The sequence below is a fragment of the Microcebus murinus genome, chromosome 15, assembly GCF_040939455.1.
Source record: "Microcebus murinus isolate Inina chromosome 15, M.murinus_Inina_mat1.0, whole genome shotgun sequence".
Taxonomy (NCBI): Eukaryota; Metazoa; Chordata; class Mammalia; order Primates; family Cheirogaleidae; genus Microcebus; species Microcebus murinus.
Window position 1 is genome coordinate 43,596,793 of NC_134118.1, and position 21,384 is coordinate 43,618,176.

Consider the following 21,384-nt stretch of genomic DNA (forward strand, 5'->3'; position numbering starts at 1 on the left):
GGCCGGCCACCCCAGTGGGAGCGCTGGGCTGTAGGCAGCCGGGGAAAGGCGTCCGGAGTGGAGGGGCGGGGAGAGCGCCTGCACCCTCGCTAGGTCTCCCGCGCTGCATCTGGGCGGCCCCTGAAGCCAGCAGGGGAGAGACTTGGGACTGGAGCGGAGCGGAGGTGGGCAGAGCCCCTTCCCCCTGCTGCTACCTGCAGCCGCTGAAGTGCAGCCGCTGACTCTTGCTAGACCCGTGCATCGGCTACCGACTGGACAGCAGCCTCCGCCTCCACCGCCTGCACCTGCGGCTCAGCGGGCCTCTCTTTGGACAGGGCACCCTGCCGGCATCGCAACGCCAGGGTCCCATCCGTGGCCATGGCTGGGGCTTCTCGGCACCTCACCGTGGTGCCCTGGCAGCTCGTCGTGGCGTTCGCCTGCCTGCTTCGGAGTTGCCCCGCGCTGCAGGGACAGTTCTCCTCCTCCCTTGGGATCGACTCCCAGCCGGCGCTCTACCTGCCCACCCCGGGTGCGCTCAACCGCAGTAGCCCCGACCGCCCCAGCGTCCTGATTGCCAACCCCGGGCTCCGGGTGCCCCTGGGCCGCTCGCTTTGGCTGGACCCGCTCCGGGACCTGGTGATTCGAGTGCAGCCCGGGGACCGGTGCGAAGTGACGGTACTGGATGCGCTGCCGCTGCTCCAGGGCGCGATCTCCCCGCGCCGCTTCCCCTGTGCCTTCGGGCCCCGCCAGGTCCAGTACACCCACTTCGGCTCCCGCAGCCCCGGACGCGCGCGGGTGCGGCTGCAGCTGCGCCACGACGGCCCGACTCACACGCTGGTGCTGCCCTTCACCGTGGCAGTGGACGTGGTCTTCTCCCAGCCGGAGCTGGTGACGCGCAACAGGCGGTTGGTGGTGGAGAAGCTGCGGGGCTGGAGCCACGCCATCGACCGGAGCGTGCTGGGCTTCGTCTCCCGGGAGTCCGGAGCCGCGGGCACGCGCAGGTGCAGGCTCACCCCTCTTCCCCACGAGGGTGGCCCACTGCCCAAGTACGGGCGCTTGGTGGACGCGGTGGGGACCCCCGTCCCCAGGGGCAAGGGTGTGGACTGTGAGGCTTTCGTCCGCGCCGGGGTGCGCTATCAGCACACCGCCGCCACCTCCTCGCCCAGCCGGGACTACGTTCCCATGCTGGTGGAGCTGCTGGGGACAGGCGGCGGAGGTGCTGGGTCGGTGGAAGTTCTGAGCCGGGAGCACTTCCAGCTGCTGGTGAGGATCCGCGCGGGGGCTGAGAACACAGCCCCCTGCCCCAGCTCCGCGGCCCTGATGATGATGGAGGTGGACCGGTCGGTGCTAACAGCCCTGACCCCTGACGCGCTGGCCGCGGAGGACGTCGAGTCAGACCCTGACGACTTGGTCTTCAACATTCTCAATGCCCCCACAAGCCCACCAGGCCAGCAGGGCTACGTGGTCAGCACTGACGACCCCCTGGGCCTTCCAGTCTCCTCCTTCACCCAGCGGGAGCTGCGAGAGCTGAAAATTGCCTATCAGCCCCCTACGGAGATCTCGGATGGGGAGCGCCTCCTCCAGCTGGAGCTGGAGGTGGTGGATGGAGACGGCGCCACTTCAGACCCCTTTGCCTTCGAGGTGATAGTGAAGCCCACGAACACCCTGACGCCGGTGGCTAGCTATTACCCGGGACTGCTGCTTTTTGAAGGTCAGTCAGTGCCCCTGCCCAGTGCCCCTGACCTTCAGATCAGCGATAAAGAGAACCTGGAAGAGGTGAAGATGGCTGCAGTCAGGGGCCTGAGACATGGGCAGCTGGTGGTGCCTGGGGCACCTCCCGGGGGCAAGTATTTCACATTGGCAGACTTGGCAGCGGGCCGCGTGGTGTACCAGCATGACGGCAGCAACACCTACAGTGACAACATCATCTTCCGCATGGAGGATGGGCACCACCAAGTGGAATTCCTCTTTCCCCTCACCATCATACCTGTGGATGATGAACCACCAATGGTCAGGGTCAACACGGGACTCTCACTCACTGAAGGGCAGTTGGTTCAGATCACGCCCTTTGTGCTGAGTGCTACAGATATTGATTCTGAGGACTCAACCATCCACTTCGTGCTGAGGAACCAGCTTCCAGAAGGAAAAGAGGGCGAGAAAGAGTGGGATCTGGCCCCTCATTCCTCCCACCCAAGCCACCATCTGGGGGACGTGCTACTTCGGCAGGCAGAACCACCTCTGTCCCCTGCAGATGAAGACTGGCACTATGTGGAGAAGGAAGGACTTTATGAGAAGGTGGTGACTGAGTGGCTGCAGAGAGACATAACAGAAGGGAAACTCTTCTACTGCCATCTTGGACCACACAGCCCTCAGTCTGTAGTAGCCCAGCTGGCTTTCCATGTGCAGGATGACCATGACCCACCGAATCTATCCAACCAGCACTTCTTCACCATCAAGGTCCAGCCAGTGGATGTGCTGAGTCCAGAGCTGTATCCAGGAACTACCCTAGAAATGACTGTTCAGGCATATCAACTCACTCACTTCCAGAAGAAATTCCTCCGATACATTGACCAGGACTCAGATGACCAGAGCCTGTGGTACACACTGCTGACACTCCCAACTGACACAGATGACAACTGCCAAGTCTCAGCTGGAGAAATTGTGCTTACTGATTCACCAGACACACTTATCATGCACTTCACCCAAGCCCAGGTAAATCACCACAAAGTTGCCTACCAGCCTCCCCGGAAGCTGGGTATTGTACCGCGGGTTGTGCAGTTCACATACCAGGTGGAGGATGCTGCAGGCAATAGTGTGCAGGGAACATTCACATTATTTTTGCAGCCTGTGAACAACCAGCCTCCTGAAGTCACCAACAGAGGGTTTACTGTCTTTGCTGGAGACAGCTTTATTTTCAGCAGCAATGAGCTGGATGTTACAGACCCTGACACGGACATTGACCAAATTGTCTTCATATTAGTCTGGGGTCCCCAACATGGACACTTGCAATACTTTAAAAAATGTATGGTCCCAGGGGAATCTTTCACTCGAGCTGATGTTATTAATGGGAGTGTCTCTTACCAGCATGTCAGGGACCAGATCACCACTGACTCCTTCTATTTGGAGGTAAGCGATGGGGTGCATCATGTACCCATCACTGTCCAGATTTCTGTGCATCCCACTGTGACTGACAAAAGTCCCAGGATCTCTATTACAAGAAGTCCATTATTGGATGTTTCCATAGACGTACTAGAGAATAAAGCCACTGAGATCACCATGGGTATAATTCATGGCAAAAAAGGCACAAGTGACTTGATGCTGTCTTTCAAGGTGGAGAATAGCCCCAAGTTGGGCACTGTTTTGGTGAATGGCTCACCTACAGAACGATTCACCCAAGAGGACCTCATCAATGGGGCAGTAGCCTATGTACACACTGGAGGTGAAGTTGGTTTCCAAGAGCAGCATGATGCCTTCAATCTCACCCTCTCTGAGGATTCTTACCAGTTTGTAGTGGGTAACAGCATAGTAGAGAGAGTGCAGGTGCAAGTAACTGTGCTGCCTGTGGACAATGTGGGCCCCAAGGTCTTGGTGGGGGAGTCCTTCATTGTCTTTGAAGGTGGGAAGAGCCCCTTGACCTTACAACATCTCAACATTGAAGATGTGGACACTCCCCAAGATGATATTCTATGCACAGTGACTGGTCAGCCAGCCTCTGGCTACCTGGAAAACATTGCACCAGCTCCTGGTTCAGAAGTTTCCCGGGCTGGTAGCCCCATCAGTGCTTTCTCCATCAAACATGTCCGAATGGGGTATATCAATTACATACAGAGTATCCACAAGGGCGTAGAGCCACGAGAAGATAAATTCACCTTGTTTTGCTCTGATGGCATCAACATCTCCCCAAATGTCTTCTTCCATATAATCATCTTGCCCACCAATGATGAGCAGCCTGAACTTTTTGCCCATGAGTTTGTGGTATTAGAGGGGATGAGCCTGGTCATAGACACCCCACTGCTCAATGGAGCAGATGCTGACATGCCACCGAATGGGCTTCACTTTCAACTCACAGCCCTCCCTCGGCATGGACGAATCATACAGCAGCTGGCCACGGGCAGCCAGCCTGTCCGCAGCTTCACCTTACAGGAGATCCAGGAGGCCTCCACCATTGTTTATGAGCATGATGACTCAGAGACCACAGAGGACAGTTTTGAGGTCTGGCTGAGTGACGGCAAGCACACCACCCACAGGAAGGTGTCCATCTTGGTGATCCTGGTGGATGATGAAACACCTCAGCTGACCATCAATGATGGGCTGGAAGTAGAGACCAGACACTCTGCAGTCATCACGAATCAGGTCCTCAAGGCAACAGATCTTGACTCAGATGCTAAGAGCCTCAGTTTTGTTCTCCATTCTGGACCTCAACAAGGGCTTCTACAGCGACTAAGGAACCCAAGAGGAGAAGTGAAGACCAATCTCACCGGGGGAATGAACTTTACCCAGGATGAGATTGACAGAGGCCTCATCTGTTATACCCACATAGGCCAAGGAGGGGTTGTTGACTTTATCAAGTTTGATGTGACTGATGGGGTTAACTCTTTGACAGACTGCTACTTCAATGTTACCATTGGCAGTTTAGACAGGGTCTTCCCTGAGGTGATCAGCAAAAGGACCACTTTGACAGAAGGCAGCAGAGTGACCCTCACCACCAATCTGCTTAGCAACAGGGACATCAATAGCCCTGATGAACAACTTCACTTTAACATCACACGGACACCAAGCCTGGGCCACTTGGAAAGCTCTGACAGCCCTGGGGAGCCCATTGCCTCTTTTACTCAGTCTCAATTGATTAGCAACAAAATATCCTATGTTTATACTTCAAATAAAGAGGGCAATATGGATAGCTTTGAGCTTCGAGTGACTGAAGAACACAACCCTGTGTCCAGAGCCCTTAGGATCTTCATCACAGATGCAGATCATAAGAAACCTATCTTGACCCTCCATCAACTAACACTGCAGGAAGGGGATAGCAAACTGATCACACCCTTGGAATTGACAGTGGAAGATAAAGACACCCCAGATAATCTTATTCTCTTTACCATCACCCAGGTCCCCATCCATGGCAAGATTCTGTATAACAGTAGCGGTCCTTTGACCACTTTCACCAAGCAAGACCTGAGCAAGAACCTGATTAGCTACTGGCATGATGGCAGTAAGACCACTGAAGACAGTTTCTCCTTGACTGTGACAGATGGCACTCACGCTGGTTTCCATGTCTTTCCCAACACTGCCCTGGAGACACACGAACCTCAGGTAATGAGGATCCAGATAATCTCCCTAGACAGCAGGCTCCCCCAGATTGCCATTAACAGGGGTGCTCCAGCCTTGAAGCGCCTTCACACTGGGCACCTGGGCTTCCTGATTACCAATAAGTCTCTGAAGGCAGAAGATCAGGACAGTCCTGACAGGCTCCTGAAGTATAAAGTGACCAGAGGACCAAACCATGGCTTCATTATCAACACTGGCCTTGGAAACCAGAGCATTCGAGAGTTTATACAAGGTGAGTGCACATTCTTCCCTGACTCCTCTGTCTCTCTCTTTCATTGGATCTGATCTCTCATCAGCTCTGTGTAAAATTGTTCTGACCTCAGGCCATTTGCAATAAGAGCCTGTTTCTAATAGAATACTGTGGAATGTGAAATTATTCTAAAAATAAACCAAAAAAAAAGCAACACATCCTTTTTCAGCTATTTCATCAGAATGTCCATTTAAGAGGAACCCACAGATATTAGCTTACAGTTATAGCTTAAAACTACAAAACACAGGACAGCTTCTGCTTCTGACATAGTGTAAGATAAGGATACATTCATTTTGATAATCTAAGTTTAGTTTTGAAGTTTAAGAATGTCATATCTGGAAATTGTTTGCATAGTTAGTAAGTCTATATTTTTTATGATGATATTGGGTATCTAGATTTTGGATTTAAGTTATTACACTGCACATTTTTATCCTACTATTCAAACGTAATTTATACATCCAAAACAGCATAGAACTACATTTGCTTAAAATTATTTTTCTTTTATATTTGTGTTACTACTGATGGTGAACTAGAGGCAAGTCCCTCTGCCATCCCAGAAGGTATGACACCTGTTGGCTTTTGACTGTTCATGTTGTCTTGTAACTTCTTCAGGTAGCTCTATGCATGGGAAGTGAAGAGATGCATGAAATTTCCCACATATGATACATGTAAACCTAGATGCAAACTCAGAGGAAAACTTATGGAGGGTGTTTAAAAAATAGTTTACATTTTCAGAATTGCTTCTAAAGCACATGAAATCATATGTAGTTCTACGAGAATTGTCCCTATAAAATAAATACCCCCCAAAAGCAAACTGTCTTTAAATTACTAATAATTACCAATATAAAAATATGATTATAGACCCAAGTAACAAATTCTTAAAAACCCAAGAAAATAAGCAATAAAAATCATGATTTTATTCTCATTTTCTTTTTTCTAGGGATACAGCAGTCATTCTTGCTTAAATTCATTTTTACAAATAATCAATGGGTGTCCACTATTATGCCAAGCTCTGTGATTGTGTAGAAGACTTAAAACCAGGTAGACCTGGCTCCCGGTAGAGTGCCAGGATGTCGTGAAGTACACTTAACTAGAATGTCCTCCTGGTTGGACATTACCCCAAAGAACATGCACATAGTACCACTGTAACAAAATTTTAAACTGAAGATTTATTGTTGTCATTGTGACTTTAAGAAAAAAGTAGATACATGTTCACTGAATCAGTATTTTAAAATTTAATAATTGCGGCATTTCATTGCCCTATTAAAACATTGAAGTTGTTAACGTGCTCCTTTTCTACTGTGCCAGTGTGACTTATTGTGATGATGGCTCTTTCTTTAGGTGACATTGATGAGATGAGGATCCACTATGTCTTGAACGAAGGCAGCAATGCGACAAAGGACATCTTCTATTTCTCTGTTGAAGACAATGGTAAGTCGCTACCAAAACCTTAAACAGGACTTGTGGTTAATTAACATCAGTATGAAATTGAAAGAAAATTAAATCACTTATATAGCAATCATAATCAGTAATGTCATAACACCAAGAAATGAATTATTTTTGTTTTATTTATGGTCCTGTGCCAAAGGATTCTTAACAAATCACATTTTAGGAAGGGAAAGCAATGAGGAATTTGATGATTGAAATATGAAATGTTTTTCCTGACTTAGATTATATGTAACATTGTATAGGCAAGTGAATCTCATCTTCAAGAGAGTCTGAGAATCTAGCGAGGGCTATCATTCTGAAACAAATTAGAAAATTCACCTTCAGACTTTGTGATGATTTTTAGCAGCAGAACTGCGTCTTATGGCTCCTTGGCCTTAGAATTGTAAGCATTCTGGATATAGGGTGAAAAATATATTTCCTAGCCTAGAAAAAAACTTGCTTAAAAACTGTCCATTTATGCTGTACCCATGTCTGTCTACTAGTCTCTTCAAAGTAGCATAAATGGGCAGCAATGGGTTAACAGGAGGTACTTGATAGAGCTAGTGATTATGGGATCAGAAGAAAAATCATTTTGCAGTATGACAGGATAATAGCAGAAATTATGTCTGTGTGCTGCTTGCCACTCAATAACCTCCTTCAGTACAAATCATTACTCATTCCTAGTAAGTAACACGTGCTTTCTGCCTAAGTCATGTGTAATCAGTCAAGAACTGAATTTATTAGAAAGTAGTCCTGTATGAAAGGCCATATGGTGCACTGGGTTAGAACCCCAACTTGCCCTTAAACAAGTTACCTTGTCCCCTTTGTCATTTGCTCCCCCATCCATAAAATGGTGGTCCCTATACCTATGTCCAAAGGTTGCTAAGAGGACTGAGTGAGATAATATATGTAAAGCACTTGGAGCAAAATAGATGTTCATTAATGATTACCTTCTCCCTTTCTGATAAAACTAACTACAGTGGAAACCACTAATCCCTCCTCTTCTTCTCCTCCCTTAAAGTTTGAAATCAAATCTTTCCTCCCTTTCCCAAGTTCTCAAGAATCACAGTTACTAAAAATATGCATTTATGCCTTTTAAACAGATTTATAAAGAAATGCAAGAAAAATATTTTATATTGAATACTTCCCTTTCTGTTTTTGAAAAGAATGATACCCTAAAAAATGTACCTCTGACTCTGGCACTATGCTTTGTGGACACTTCAGAAACAAAAGTCAGTCTGCAATGATACTATAATGTGAATTTTATATAGCCACCATTTTTTAATGCTTTTTGTGGGCCAGCCAGTGCTTATAAACATGATTTTGAGTCCTCGCTACAAAATAAGAGGCAAATGCTATGATGCCCATTTTAAAATTAAGATACCATGGTTGAATAATTTGCCTAAAGTCATACAAGTAATAAGGAAGTGAGCTGGAATCAAATCCAGGTCTTGCAGATTCCAAAGCCAAGGCTCTTAGCTGCTAACGCTACACTCACTTTGCTTTGGGAGGCTGAAACCATGGAAAGAAGTCAGAGAACAGTAAGACTGCACTTCCTAACCTGACAAAGAAGCACCTTATAAATTAAAGTGATGAGAATGACCAAACACAGACTCCACAACACTTGAGGACACATTCGTTCATAGCTGACCCTTAAAACACACATGCATAAGCTAATTAAATATCTATGTATTCATTTATCTAGTGGAATCTTAAGTTGCCTTCGGAGTGCCACACACAGAGCTCAGATCCATGTCTGCCAGGGACGAGCATTCTTGCAACAGCTGATGAAGGACTCACTTTACATATGTTTGGATTTGATATTTTCAAATTTTATGAATCCATCTCCTTACAGTGACTAACTAAATCTCTTTTCTTCCAAAGCATCCTTACTTTTAAAACACTTCCCAAGAGGAATGTTTATTGAAAAGTACAATTTGATCTATCAATATTTTTTTCTTAACAGCACATAGCACTAACAAAGGTACTACACACTTCTTGGGATACATTTTCACCATTGGGCCGAAGTAGAACTTGTTGTTGTTGTTTTCAATTCCAATATTCAAACCATTAAAAGAAGGTCATGCCCTACCTGCAGACCTGTACATGAGGCATATGCTGCAGGTGAGCTCAGGAGTCTTAAGAAAGGAGGTCCTGGCAAAATGACCCTGAAGCTGCAATCTTACTAGAACCCCAAGAGCAATACCAAGAAGGCTTCCAGTTCATATGTTCTGAAACCAGATCCTAGCTAAATCCCTTGTAATTGTGTATCTTTCAGAAACTCTAGTCTATGGCCATGCCATCCTGAATGTGCCAATCTTGTCTGACCTTGGAAGCTAAGCAGAGTCGGGCCTGGTTAGTACTTGGATGGGAGACACTCTGCTTTAGTTTGCTCATCTATGAACGGAACATAAGATAGCATGTACCCCTTAGGATTATTATGAGGATTTTATTAGTCTACCATTGCTGCTGTAACAAGTTACCACAAATTTAGTGACTTCAAACAACACAAATCTGTCATCATATAATCCTGGAGGTCAGAAGTCCAAAATGGTCCTTATGGACTAAAATCAAGGTTTTGACAAGACTTCACTTCTTTGTGGAGACTTTGGGGGAGAATCCCTTCCCTTGCCTTTTCCAGCTTCTAAAGGCTGCCCCGTTTCTCCATCTTTGAAGCCAGAATGGCAGAGTCTTTCTCCTGCTGCATCACCCTGACACTTTCCTACCTTCCTCTCTCATTTATATGGCCCCTTATGATTACATTGGCCCCTCCAGATAATCTGGGATAATCTCCCCATCTCAAGATCCTTCATTTAATCATATCTGCAAAGTGCCCTTTGCAATATAACATATTCACAGATTCCAGAAATTAAGATGTGTACATCTTTAGGGAACCATTGTCCCTTCCCACCACAAGTATTATAGGAATTGACACACATAAGGCACTTGGAAGAGTGCCTGGCACATGTAAGCACTCAATAAATAGTGTCTTTAGGATTATCAGCTGGGATACCCAATTTTATATGTTTCTTCTTCTAGCAAAAAGAAGTTTAATAATTTATTCCTCGTGACATGAGGTCGACTTTTAAACTACTACGGTGAATTATTTTATTGGGATACTGCCTGGAAGCCTTGGTTTCCCACCATTTTTTCTCCACCCACTTATAAACCAATGTCATGTTTATTAGAAGTCCATCAAGTAGGCAAAGGAAAAATAGGAAGCAACTCAATGTGCAGTTCCAGTCTTCCATGCTACCTACTGAGCATAGTGAATATCTTTCCTGTCTAAATCTTGTTTTCTGTAACAATTGTGTCTTTTTGCTCTGCTATAGTTAAATGAAGTAATATATACCAAAAATGTAATGAGATACCTAGCATATATCAGTTTTCCAATAAAAATGAGTTTTCTTCACTTCTTTCCTCTCTTAGTTATAGACCTAACTCTACTCATGTACAGAGTTTAACTGGCAATTTAAATGGAAATTTCTGACATGACTGATTTGTATGTTTCATTAATTTCTGCAGTTTTAAGTAATCCAGACTAAGGCTATTGCAGTATAAAATCTCACTGGTGGTGAATTTCATTATGTTCAAGGTTATTTATTATGAAAGCCACTGGTAGGATAGGGAATACATTTTAGATTTCTAAAGCTCTGAACTGTGCCAATTAAGCACACTGTCAAGTTCATTAATCTTCCTTCCCCAGGTCATTATACTCATAGATTCATAGATTTGTATTGAAATTTTTCATATCTCCACTATATATAACACTGAATCTGTCTTTTCCACTTACCATACAATAATGTTGCTTTAAACTTGTATAACACTTAACATTTCTATAAAGTGTTTTACAGTAGTTATTCCATTTGATCCCTACCACAACCTGCAAGATAGGAATTATTATCCCAGGTTTTAAGATGATGAAATGGACTGAAGGAACTAAAATTATTTTACAAAGGAACCATCTAGAGAGACCAAGTCAATTCTTTCTAATAAACCACACTGAGTAGCTATATGCAAGTGAGGCTATTTTAATTTTGTTATGTACTATAGATATTTAACTTTCTTCTTAAGACCAGAAACAGATTGTTTAATTTTCTCTTAAATTATTCAGTGTTTAAAGCCCATTTGATTAATGCTATGCACTTCGATATTTAAATTTGACCTCATACTTGCCCCATGGTCCATATGAATACCAATTTTCTGTTTAGGTGAGCTGTCTTTTTAAAGAAAATTATGAAAATAAAGAAATAAGAGATAAAAAAAGTTTATCAGGACAGTAGTAATGATAGAACTAATCATTAAGCCCAATGAGTTTTCCCATGCAGTTAAAGTAATATCACACTTACTTAGAATTTTAAACTCTAAAATATATCTGAGAATTTAAAAGCAGCGCAGAAATGTCTCTGAATAGTCAAATTATCAGATCCATGGCCCCACTCTCTTCACACTTGACTCAAAAAAGCCTTTACATGTTGCCTGTTTGATCTTATTTCCCACAAAATTCTAATTTTATTCTGAATAAAAACATTGGTAAGAAATGTATATGAGTTAAATGTAAAGAGAGCTACAGAATGCAGAAAAGATTAAAATAAGCAGACAAAGAATTCAAGAGGCAGAATAGTGATGGTACAAAATACCTGACATCCTTCCATAGCTTGTTATAATACAGATCCATGTCTGCCAGGAACGAGCATTCTTGCAACAGCTGATGAAGGACTCACTTTACACACGTTTGGATTTGATATTTTCAAATTTTATGAATCCATCTCCTTACAGTGACTAACTAAATCTCTTTTCTTCCAAAGCATCCTCACTTTTAAAACACTTCCCAAAAGGAATGTTTATTGAAAAGTACAATTTGATCTATCAATATTTTTTTCTTAACAGCACATAGCACTAACAAAGGTACTACACACTTCTTGGGATACATTTTCACCATTGGGCCGAAGTAGAACTTGTTGTTGTTGTTTTCAATTCCAATATTCAAACCATTAAAAGAAGGTCATGCCCTACCTGCAGACCTGTACATGAGGGGAGGCATAATTGTAGGGGAGGGGAGGCATAATTGTAGTAAGATTGTAAAACAGTTCTATGGGCCTTCGAAGATGATGTCATGATAAGTTTGTATTTGTTAATATGGAAAGAGATTCAAAATGCTCTATTAAATGAAAAAAGCCAAGTAGAAAACTGTAAAGATGTAAAGGAGATTACATTTTGATATATATGCACATATGAAAAGGTCTAAAGCATATAGTGAGATGTGAAATTGTTTTACACAGCAATGATGAAGTATAAATTGTTTTTCATTTTACTTTTCTTTACATTTTCTTGCATAAATGGTTTGCAATGACCACAAAATTGTTATTAGAGAAAAAGCAATTTCCATTTAAGAAAAAAAAATGCTTCAATACATCACAACCAACTTGGTTCAATAATATTGATTAATATGACTAACCACATTATTCTGGCTTATACAAACGTCAAAAATATCCCCCTTAATGATGTAATGGGTTCAGAAATCTAAACAAAGGAGAATCACGTCGTAGTTTCTTCTCAGGCAGGAAGAAATCAATAGCTAGACCTGTTGCCGACTTGTTCCCTCGTGAGTGTATCTTGCTTGGATCTTTTATTCCTTTATAGATGGTGACCAACAATGAATTGTTAGCCTTTGGACAAGCTGTAGGCAAAGCAGATCAGATCAGGAGACCATGGAGTAGACAGCTAGAAGGACAAAGGAGACTCACCAACAGTGTTTCCAGGGCCAGGAAAGCCAATCTGTAGAAGAATTCAGAGGTGTGAGAGGGAGGAAACAGCGACTGAGGGCTGGATTTCTGATTCTGTGCTGAGCAAAATGTTCTATCATTCACACCTCCCTGATGAGAGATGCCAGATAATCCCCCCTTTGTGTCATTTGTTTTATGTTGAAACCATTGATTCTTCATAGAAAGATGGAAAAGGTATTACCTATTTATTTACCTTTTGGTCATCTTATGAGTTATCCAGAGTCAGCTCAGCCATATTTTCTGAGTACTATGGAAGCCAGGCCTGGAATCAACTGTTGCTTCAGGCAATTTTGAACTAAAAATTAATTATTTTATAAAGGGCAACATCCAAGATTGAGTTGGTTTTAGAAGAGGATTCAAAGAATGAGGGAATGGTAAGGAACAATATTGAAATCTATCTTAATGGGCACACTATTAAAACCTTGTTTGGGGCATTGTTAATGATACTTCACACTGAAAGCTTTAAGTTTAAAATCATGCACATAAATATCTGAACATAGAGGTATTTTTAATATAAATAGTCTAAAATATTTTAAATTGCCTATAATTTCTCCAACAAATAACTGCGATCTACAATTTTAAAAAACAAAATACCCCCATCTACCCAAAGGAAAAAAAGACATTCTATAAAAAAGACATCTGCACTAGAATGTTTACAGGAGCACAATTCACAACTGCAAAGATGTGGAAACAACCCAAGTGCCCATTAACCCATGAGTGGATTAACAAAATGTGGTATATGTATACCATGTAGTACTATTCAGCCATAAAAAGAAATGAATTAATGTCTTTTGCAGTAATTTGGATGGAACCAGAGACCATTATACTAAGTGAAGTATCTCAAAAATGGAAAAACAAATACCATACATACTCTTTAATAATTTGGAACTAATTTATGGACACACATGGGCACAGAGAGAAGTAAAAGTCATTGGAAATCAAGACATGGGGAGGGAGGAGGCATAAGAATTATAAAAGCTATCCATGTAACAAAAACATTTGTACCCCCTTAATATTTTGAAATTAAAAAAGAAAAAGAAAGAGAGAAAAAGAAAGAAAGAGAGAGAGAGAGAAAAAAAGAAAGAGAGAGAAGGAAGGAAGGAGGGGGAGGGAGATGGAGGAGGGAGGGAAGGAAGGAAGGAAGGAAGGAAGGAAGGAAGGAAGGAAGGAAGGAAGGAAGGAAGGAAGGAAGGAAGGAAGGAAGGAAGGTTGGTTAAGAATAGATTTTTTAAGTATTTTCTACTAGTAAATCGATACCAACTATACCCAGGGACTCTGTCATCTAGATTGCATTTTCATGTATCTCTTGCTTTTCATTTTCTAATTGCTAAATATCCTGATTACCACATACATCAATTTAAGAAACATCTTATTGCTTGAGAAGAAAGTTTATTGCTTGAAATATCAAATATGTTCTTGTCTTGCATTATGTAAACAGGCCCTTAAATAATCACTTCCAGAACAAATATAAAATAAAACTTTACAACCTCAAGATAAGATCCTAAATTCCATATACACACACATCTACCTAGTAAGTAGATAATTATAAATATGCATGTGTATATAAATATATGAGACATATATACACAACAGCCCTCTACAAAGAAAAAAAACATTTTGATTCATTTGTCTTGGCTACTTAACATGTATCTATCTTCTTGATAATAATGTAAAATACTTCATTTTCAAATTCAGGCTCAGTATTTACCCACCACTTAACTCATACCAGGTGTTGTGCTAGACATACCTTACCTCTCATTTAATCTCCACAATACTATCATGAGATAGATATGCTCCTCCATTTTATAGCTAAAGAAACTAAATTTTGATGAGGTTGAGTGAAATGGTTATTATTATTAATGTTATTATCACTCGAACATTCTAGGAAGTCACATGGAAGGATAAGAAAAATCACAAAATTCTAATCCTTCTGAAATTAGGTCAGTATTAAAAGTATCTTTAAATATGTTGATATACTGTTAGTTTAAAAATTACACATTTCTCTGGAATGCAAAAGATTTAATTTAAATCAAAAATTACAAGTAAACATCTGGAATCTGATGTTTATATAGTGCATGCATTGGGACAAGTTCTTAGGTATCTTTTTTGAGTTGTTTTTTTTTTGGCAACAAAATGAACTAGAAAGGTAATTGGATATATTCATTAGTGTTATGTAAAACTTCATATAAAATTAAATAAGAATTAAAAATACAGCTAACTCTCCTAGACATCGGCCTGGGCAAAGAGTTTATGAAGAAATCCCCAAAGGCAATCAAAGCAGCAACAAAAATAAATAAATGGGACATGATGAAACTACAAAGCTTCTGCACAGCCAAAGAAACAGTCATGAAAGTAAACAGACAACCTACAGAATGGGAGAAAATTTTTGCATCCTACGTATCCGATAAAGGGCTGATAACTAGAATATACTTAGAACTCACGAAAATCAGCAAGAAAAAATCAAATAACCCTATTAAAAAGTGGGCAAAGGACTTGAACAGAAACTTTTCTAAAGAAGACAGAAGAATGGCCAACAAACATATGAAAAAATGCTCAACATCCCTAATCATCAGGGAAATGCAAATCAAAACTACAATGAGATATCACTTAACTCCAGTGAGAATGGCCTTTATCAAAAAGTCTCCAAATAACAAATGCTGGCGTGGATGTGGAGAGAGAGGAACACTCCTACACTGCTGGTAGGACTGCAAACTAGTTCAACCTCTGTGGAAAGCAATATGGAGATACCTTAAAGTGATACAACTGAATCTACCATTTGATCCAGCAATCCCATTGCTGGGCATCTACCCAAATGACCCAATGACACTCTACAAAAAAGACACCTGCACTCGAATGTTCATAGCAGCACAATTCATAATCGCAAGGCTGTGGAAACAGCCCAAGTGCCCATCAATTCAAGAATGGATTAATAAAATGTGGTATATGTATACCATGGAGTACTATTCAGCTCTAAGAAACAATGGTGATATAGCACATCTTATATTTTCCTGGTTAGAGCTGGAACCCATATTACTAAGTGAAGTATCCCAAGAATGGAAAAACAAGCACCAGATATATTCTCCAGCAAACTGGTATTAACTGAGTAGCACCTAAGTGGACACATAGGTACTACAGTAATAGGGTATTGGGGAGGGGGGGAGGGGGGCGGGTATATACATACATAACGAGTGATAGGCGCACCATCTGAGGAATGGTCATGCTGGAGACTCAGACTTGTGGGGGGAGGGGGGGAAGGGCATTTATTGAAACTTTAAAATCTGTACTCCCATAATATGCCGAAATAAAAAAAAAAAGTCAAAAAAAAAAAAAAGCACTCAGTTCCTTCTACTTTGAAATAGAAATATTACTTATAATTATTTGACCTGTCCCCTGGGAGGAGCAAGTGAGGTAATTAGTAGGAAAATACTTTATAAACTATGATGCAATAAAAAATTCACTTGTTATTGTTAAAAAAAAAAAAAAAGTACAGCTAAGAGTCGAGTTGCAATCTGTGCAAGAGAAGTCATCATCATGCACCCTCTTCCCTAATGCAGTTATTTTTTCTGTTTCATGGGCCTGTCAGTCTTACACTCATTTCCCTTTTAGAGAAAATAAAGCCATTCCTCTGAATTCTTGCCTCTAAGCAGGCAAGTAGTGTGAGTGAATGAAACCACTGCTACTTTTAGAAACTGAAAATGACTGTTTCAACATGCAGTAGATGAATAGTCTTCATTGTCTAGAGTCAGTGAAGACAGACATTCTCCAGTGCCTGTAGAAGTGAAGACAGTATTTTTAATAGAAAAGCTATCTCCAGGCTGCATCCTGACTGAGCTTCAAGTAGGTTGGGCTGCTGAACATTTTGCTTTTAATTCCCTATGGAGGCCGAGACACACTATGTTGTCTCCATGTATAATGATTCAGACTTGTCTAAAGTAATTTCTCAAACATTGGGAATGACCATGCATATATACATTTGCAAACTTTTCTTCAACGTACATTTGTGAGAAACTTACAGAGAAACAAAATATGTGTAAGAAGCAGAAAGTGGATAGCAAACCCTGGCCTCATTAGCAGGAGTCCATATAGTAAAATACACAAAGCACACCTGGTACTTAACCTGGTCAGGTTTCCAGAGGCCGGTGCCCCAGCACTAGCACAAAAGTGGAAAGTCATTAACAATGTAATTTCAGCTTCTTGATGAATTGAAGTCTCAAGCCAACATCAAGGGTCAGGGATGGACTGATCGAGTGATCCAGGTTCACAGAGTTTTGTTAATTAGGTGTGTTATTAGAAATAGACACACAAGTAGAATTTTCTGCTTTTACTTTTATTTTATGGCAATTATTTGAGAAAGTGAATACAAGAATGTATTGTTACACAGAGTGGCAAAAGCAGAGGGAGGTTTACGGCTTCCAGATCATTATTAGTGATGCCATTAGGATTCCAGTTTTTTGCTTTTGCTTTTTTTCTTCTTTCTTCAGACTCTACTTCCACCTTCTATTCTCATTTTCTTCTTCATTTGCTTTTTATTACTTTGGCACAGCTCATAGAATTAGCTCTGGATGTTCTCATATTGTATAAAGTAAAAATTCTATTTTTAAAATGATTCCTGTATGGTATAATACACAACTTTTCTTATCTCTGACCATACTCCTATCTAATAAATGTGTTGAAGAAGGTATGGAATTTGTTATTTTTAGAAGTAAACATTCTCTGAAACAGATGATTTGTTATAGTATTTACTCATAAAAGCTAAGCACCTTAGAAAACTCTGCTTAAGAAAATAAAGTTCTACTAAAAGGAGGGAAATTGAATTCCCTTTGAAATTGGCTATGTAAAATGTTTCATTCACACAATGAGTTTCAAGGAGCTAGACATCCTCTGCTTAATAATCAGGGAGGGCACCAAGCCACACTCGGGGCAGGCATTGTGTAGCACTGGCAGTATTTCTGCTGGAAGATCCTTGTTCGGGAGAGCCAATTGAGTTACTCAACTGAAAAAGTTATGACAGATTGAAAATGGCCTGTGGTCTCTGCTTCCTCTGATGAAAAGAAATTGGAATATGTGCCAGGTGGCAAGGAACTGGGAGAAAAGAAAATGGGTTTCTTGAGATAATGACTTTCTAGTTTTTTTTAAGTGACTGGATATAACTGCTGGAGTTAAATGATTATTTGAGGGGAAGACTTGTAAGAAATTTCTCATTTCCTTTTTTTTTAAAAGGTGGTTTGATTTAATATGCAATATTAAAGTAATAAATAATGCCCAGCATTAGATTCTTAGTGGCCAAAGTTATTTATGTAGATGAATTAAAGAGAGCAAAGGCAAATCAATTTTCCCCTAAGTAGTTTATTTTCAGTAGAATAAATCTATAGCTCTTAATCCAAGAGATCTATAGATAGAATGCAGAGAGATGGTGAACTTGAATTAAAAACAAATCTTTATTTTTACTAACCTCCACCTAAAATATAATATTGACTTCAATTACAAATAAATGTAGGTAACAAACAAAAATGCTACTAGCATTACCTATGACTTTGCCTCCAGTAGAAATCTCAAATTACAGATATCTTAATATCAAATCACAGGCATGATAGAGATGTCAAAATATCCTTTACAGTCATCATTACTTTAAAATTTTGTTAGTAATTTTATCAGAAATTTCTTTTTTAACAGTTTTATTGAGTTATAATTCACATACCACACAATTCACCCATGTAAAGTCCACAATTCAATAGTTTTTAGTATATTACATTATTAATGTTTTAATTATAAAATTATATAACATAAATTTTGTCATTGTAGTCACTTTTAGGTGTATAACTTAGTAGCATTAATTACATTCACAGTGTTGTACAACCACCACCACTGTTTTCAAAACCTTTCATCACCCTAAGCAGAAACTCTGTAACCATTAAATGGTAACTCCCCACTTCCCTTCTCCTGACCTCTGGTAACCTCTAATCTACTTTATTTCTCTATTAATTTGCTTTTCTAGATATTTCATGTAAGTAGAATCTATATTATTTATCCTTTTGTGCTAGGCTAATCCCACTTAGCATAATGTCTTCAAGGTTCATCCATGTAGTATGTATCAGCACTTCATTCATTTTTATGGCTGAATAATACTCCATTGTATGTATCACCACATTTTGTTTATCCACTCATCTGTTGATAGACACTCGGTTGCTTCCACCTTTTTGGCTATTGTGAGTAATGCTGTAATGAACACTGGATACAAGCGCCTTTGAGTCTCTACTTTCAATGCCCTTGAGCTTATACCTAAGAGTAAAATTACTGGATCTCATTTGGTAATGCTATGTTTAGCTTTGTGAGGAACTTCCAAACCGTTTTCCACAGCAGATGCAGAAATTTTTTAATATTCCAATAATTGTGTTATAATATAATTGGTTTTTACATAATCCTATCCATTTTATTTTATGCATTTAGCAACCTTGTTCTAAGGTAGGGACCACAGACTTTCTCAGACTGCCAAAGGACTCTATAGCACAAAAAAGGTCAAGAACCTCTGTACGCTGTCTTCTCTTTTATCTAAGGCAAAATAATTTAAATTTGTAAAATTCTTGCAGGTATTTAGAGTCTGTAACTAAAAAGGGCAATCATTATAGAAATAATGACTTTGTATTATATAATCTTAGAAGTTTAGTACAAATGAGCTAGACTAAAGGCTGAAGTTAGAAACACTTTCAGAAAAAATGTTTCTGAGTTGATAACATATGAAACATCTTTACCAACAAATATATGTTGAGAAAACGTAATATGCAATCCAATAGGTAATTATGAGTCAGGCCTTTAATATCCTAGAGCATTAAGGGCAGCTCATCGCCAAAGGTCCTTCCAGCTCTAAAATTCTAAGAATGTTTATTTATTTATTTTTTAATTATTTTTTTTATTTTGGTATATTATGGGGGTACAGATTTTAAGGTTTCAATAAATGCCCATTTCCGCCCCTCCCCCCAAAAGTCTGAGTCTCCATCATGACCATCCCCCAGATGGTGCACATCTCACTCACTATGTATGTATATACCCGCCCCCCTAAGAATGTTTATTGACTGTTCTATTGAATATTCAGCATGATCCCAGTAGGTGTAAATGGATCACTTGTATAGGAAGCAGTTCAAGAAAAATTTTCAATCGCCATTAACCTACTTCAAGAAAAAATGAAGGCTTAGGCTTTCTAACAAACCATTATTATACAAACAACTCCATATGTGATTAATATGTCACTTGATAAATATGAGTGTGTTACAGAAACAATTTAATTGAGTGTGATTAAGGGATGATGAAATGTGATTCATTTGCTGCAATGAACAGTCAGGAAAAGTATGAAATAATTCTAAGCATCTCTTATTGAATTTTATTTTGTGAATGTAAATACATAAAGAAAGCTTAGGGTTTTTTTTTATCATGCTTTTAATGCAAAGAGTAGAAAGTGTATAAAGCCCTAAACAATTCCTTTCCACATTAGTTTATGTTCTGTATTGTTGAACATAAATAATCAGCTACCTCTGGGGCTTTGCCTTCCCTTTAATTTTTGCTTGGTTTTCTTTTTTATAAAATATATTTATTTACCTAAAATGCACACTACATAATATTTTTAACAGCTTTATTGAAGTATAACTCACATACTACACAATGCACTGTTTTAAAGTATACAAGTGAATGGTTTTAGTATGTTCACAGAATTATACAACCATCACCGCAATCTAATTTTAGAACATTTCATCCCCTCAAAAAAGAAAGTCCACATCCCCACCCACCCTCCCATCTTAGCAACCATTAATCTACTCCCTGTCTTTATAGATTTGCCAATTTGGGTCCTTTCATATAAAAGGAATCTTGCAATCTGTGCTCTTTTGTCTAGCTTCAGGCACTTTACATGTTTTCAAGGTTCATCCATGTTGTAGCATATATCAATACTTTTTACGGCCAAATAATATTCCATTGTATGGATATACTGTACCACTTTTTATTTATCTATTCATCAGTGGATGGACATTTGGATTGTTTCCACTTTTTGGCTATTATGAATAATGTTGTTATGAACATTCATGAACAACTTTTTGTGTGCATGTAAGTTTTACACGGACATATTTCTCTTGAGTATGTGCCAAGGAGTGGAAGTTTCCCCCTCAGTTCTGAGAACTCAGGACTTCTTGATGTCTACTCTCTTTGCTGCCTTGGGAAACCTTTTATTTCAGGAGGAATAGTAATAAGTGGCAACTAATAGGAAAGCAATTGGATTTCTTTTGAAAACACATTTAAGCGTGGACATTTTCTGAGTATGCACAAATAGCCTGTTTTCAAGTTTATAATTAATATGGAGCAAGAAATTTTTAGTTCAAGGTCTTAGAGAGATTCAGTGACCTAAGATTGTGATCTGTTTCCCTAAGAGACCTCATACCTTCAGTAACACTTATTCTAAGTAATATTGGCCATTTAATACAGGACTTGTGTCCATGAGCCGGGGGTGTGGAAAGACAAGGTAAATTTTGCACATAACCCCTGAGTGAAGTTTTACTTTTATATTAATACAAGTGCTTATATTATGAAACCAAATACAAAGTCCACAGAGTATTTTTAAGTTATCTCTGAGAT

At 40.2% G+C, this 21,384-nt stretch overlaps 1 protein-coding gene across 1 annotated transcript in view; it reads left to right on the plus strand.

Annotated features, from left to right (window-relative positions):
- Window positions 1-357: 357 nt before the first annotated feature.
- FREM3 (FRAS1 related extracellular matrix 3) overlaps window positions 358-21,384 on the plus strand; it is a 68,131-nt gene continuing 47,104 nt past the window's right edge. Inside the window, exons 1-2 of the mRNA XM_012783804.2 lie at window positions 358-5,536; window positions 6,896-6,985. Coding sequence (XP_012639258.1) covers window positions 358-5,536; window positions 6,896-6,985 — 5,269 coding nt within the window. The remainder of the gene's footprint in view (window positions 5,537-6,895; window positions 6,986-21,384) is intronic.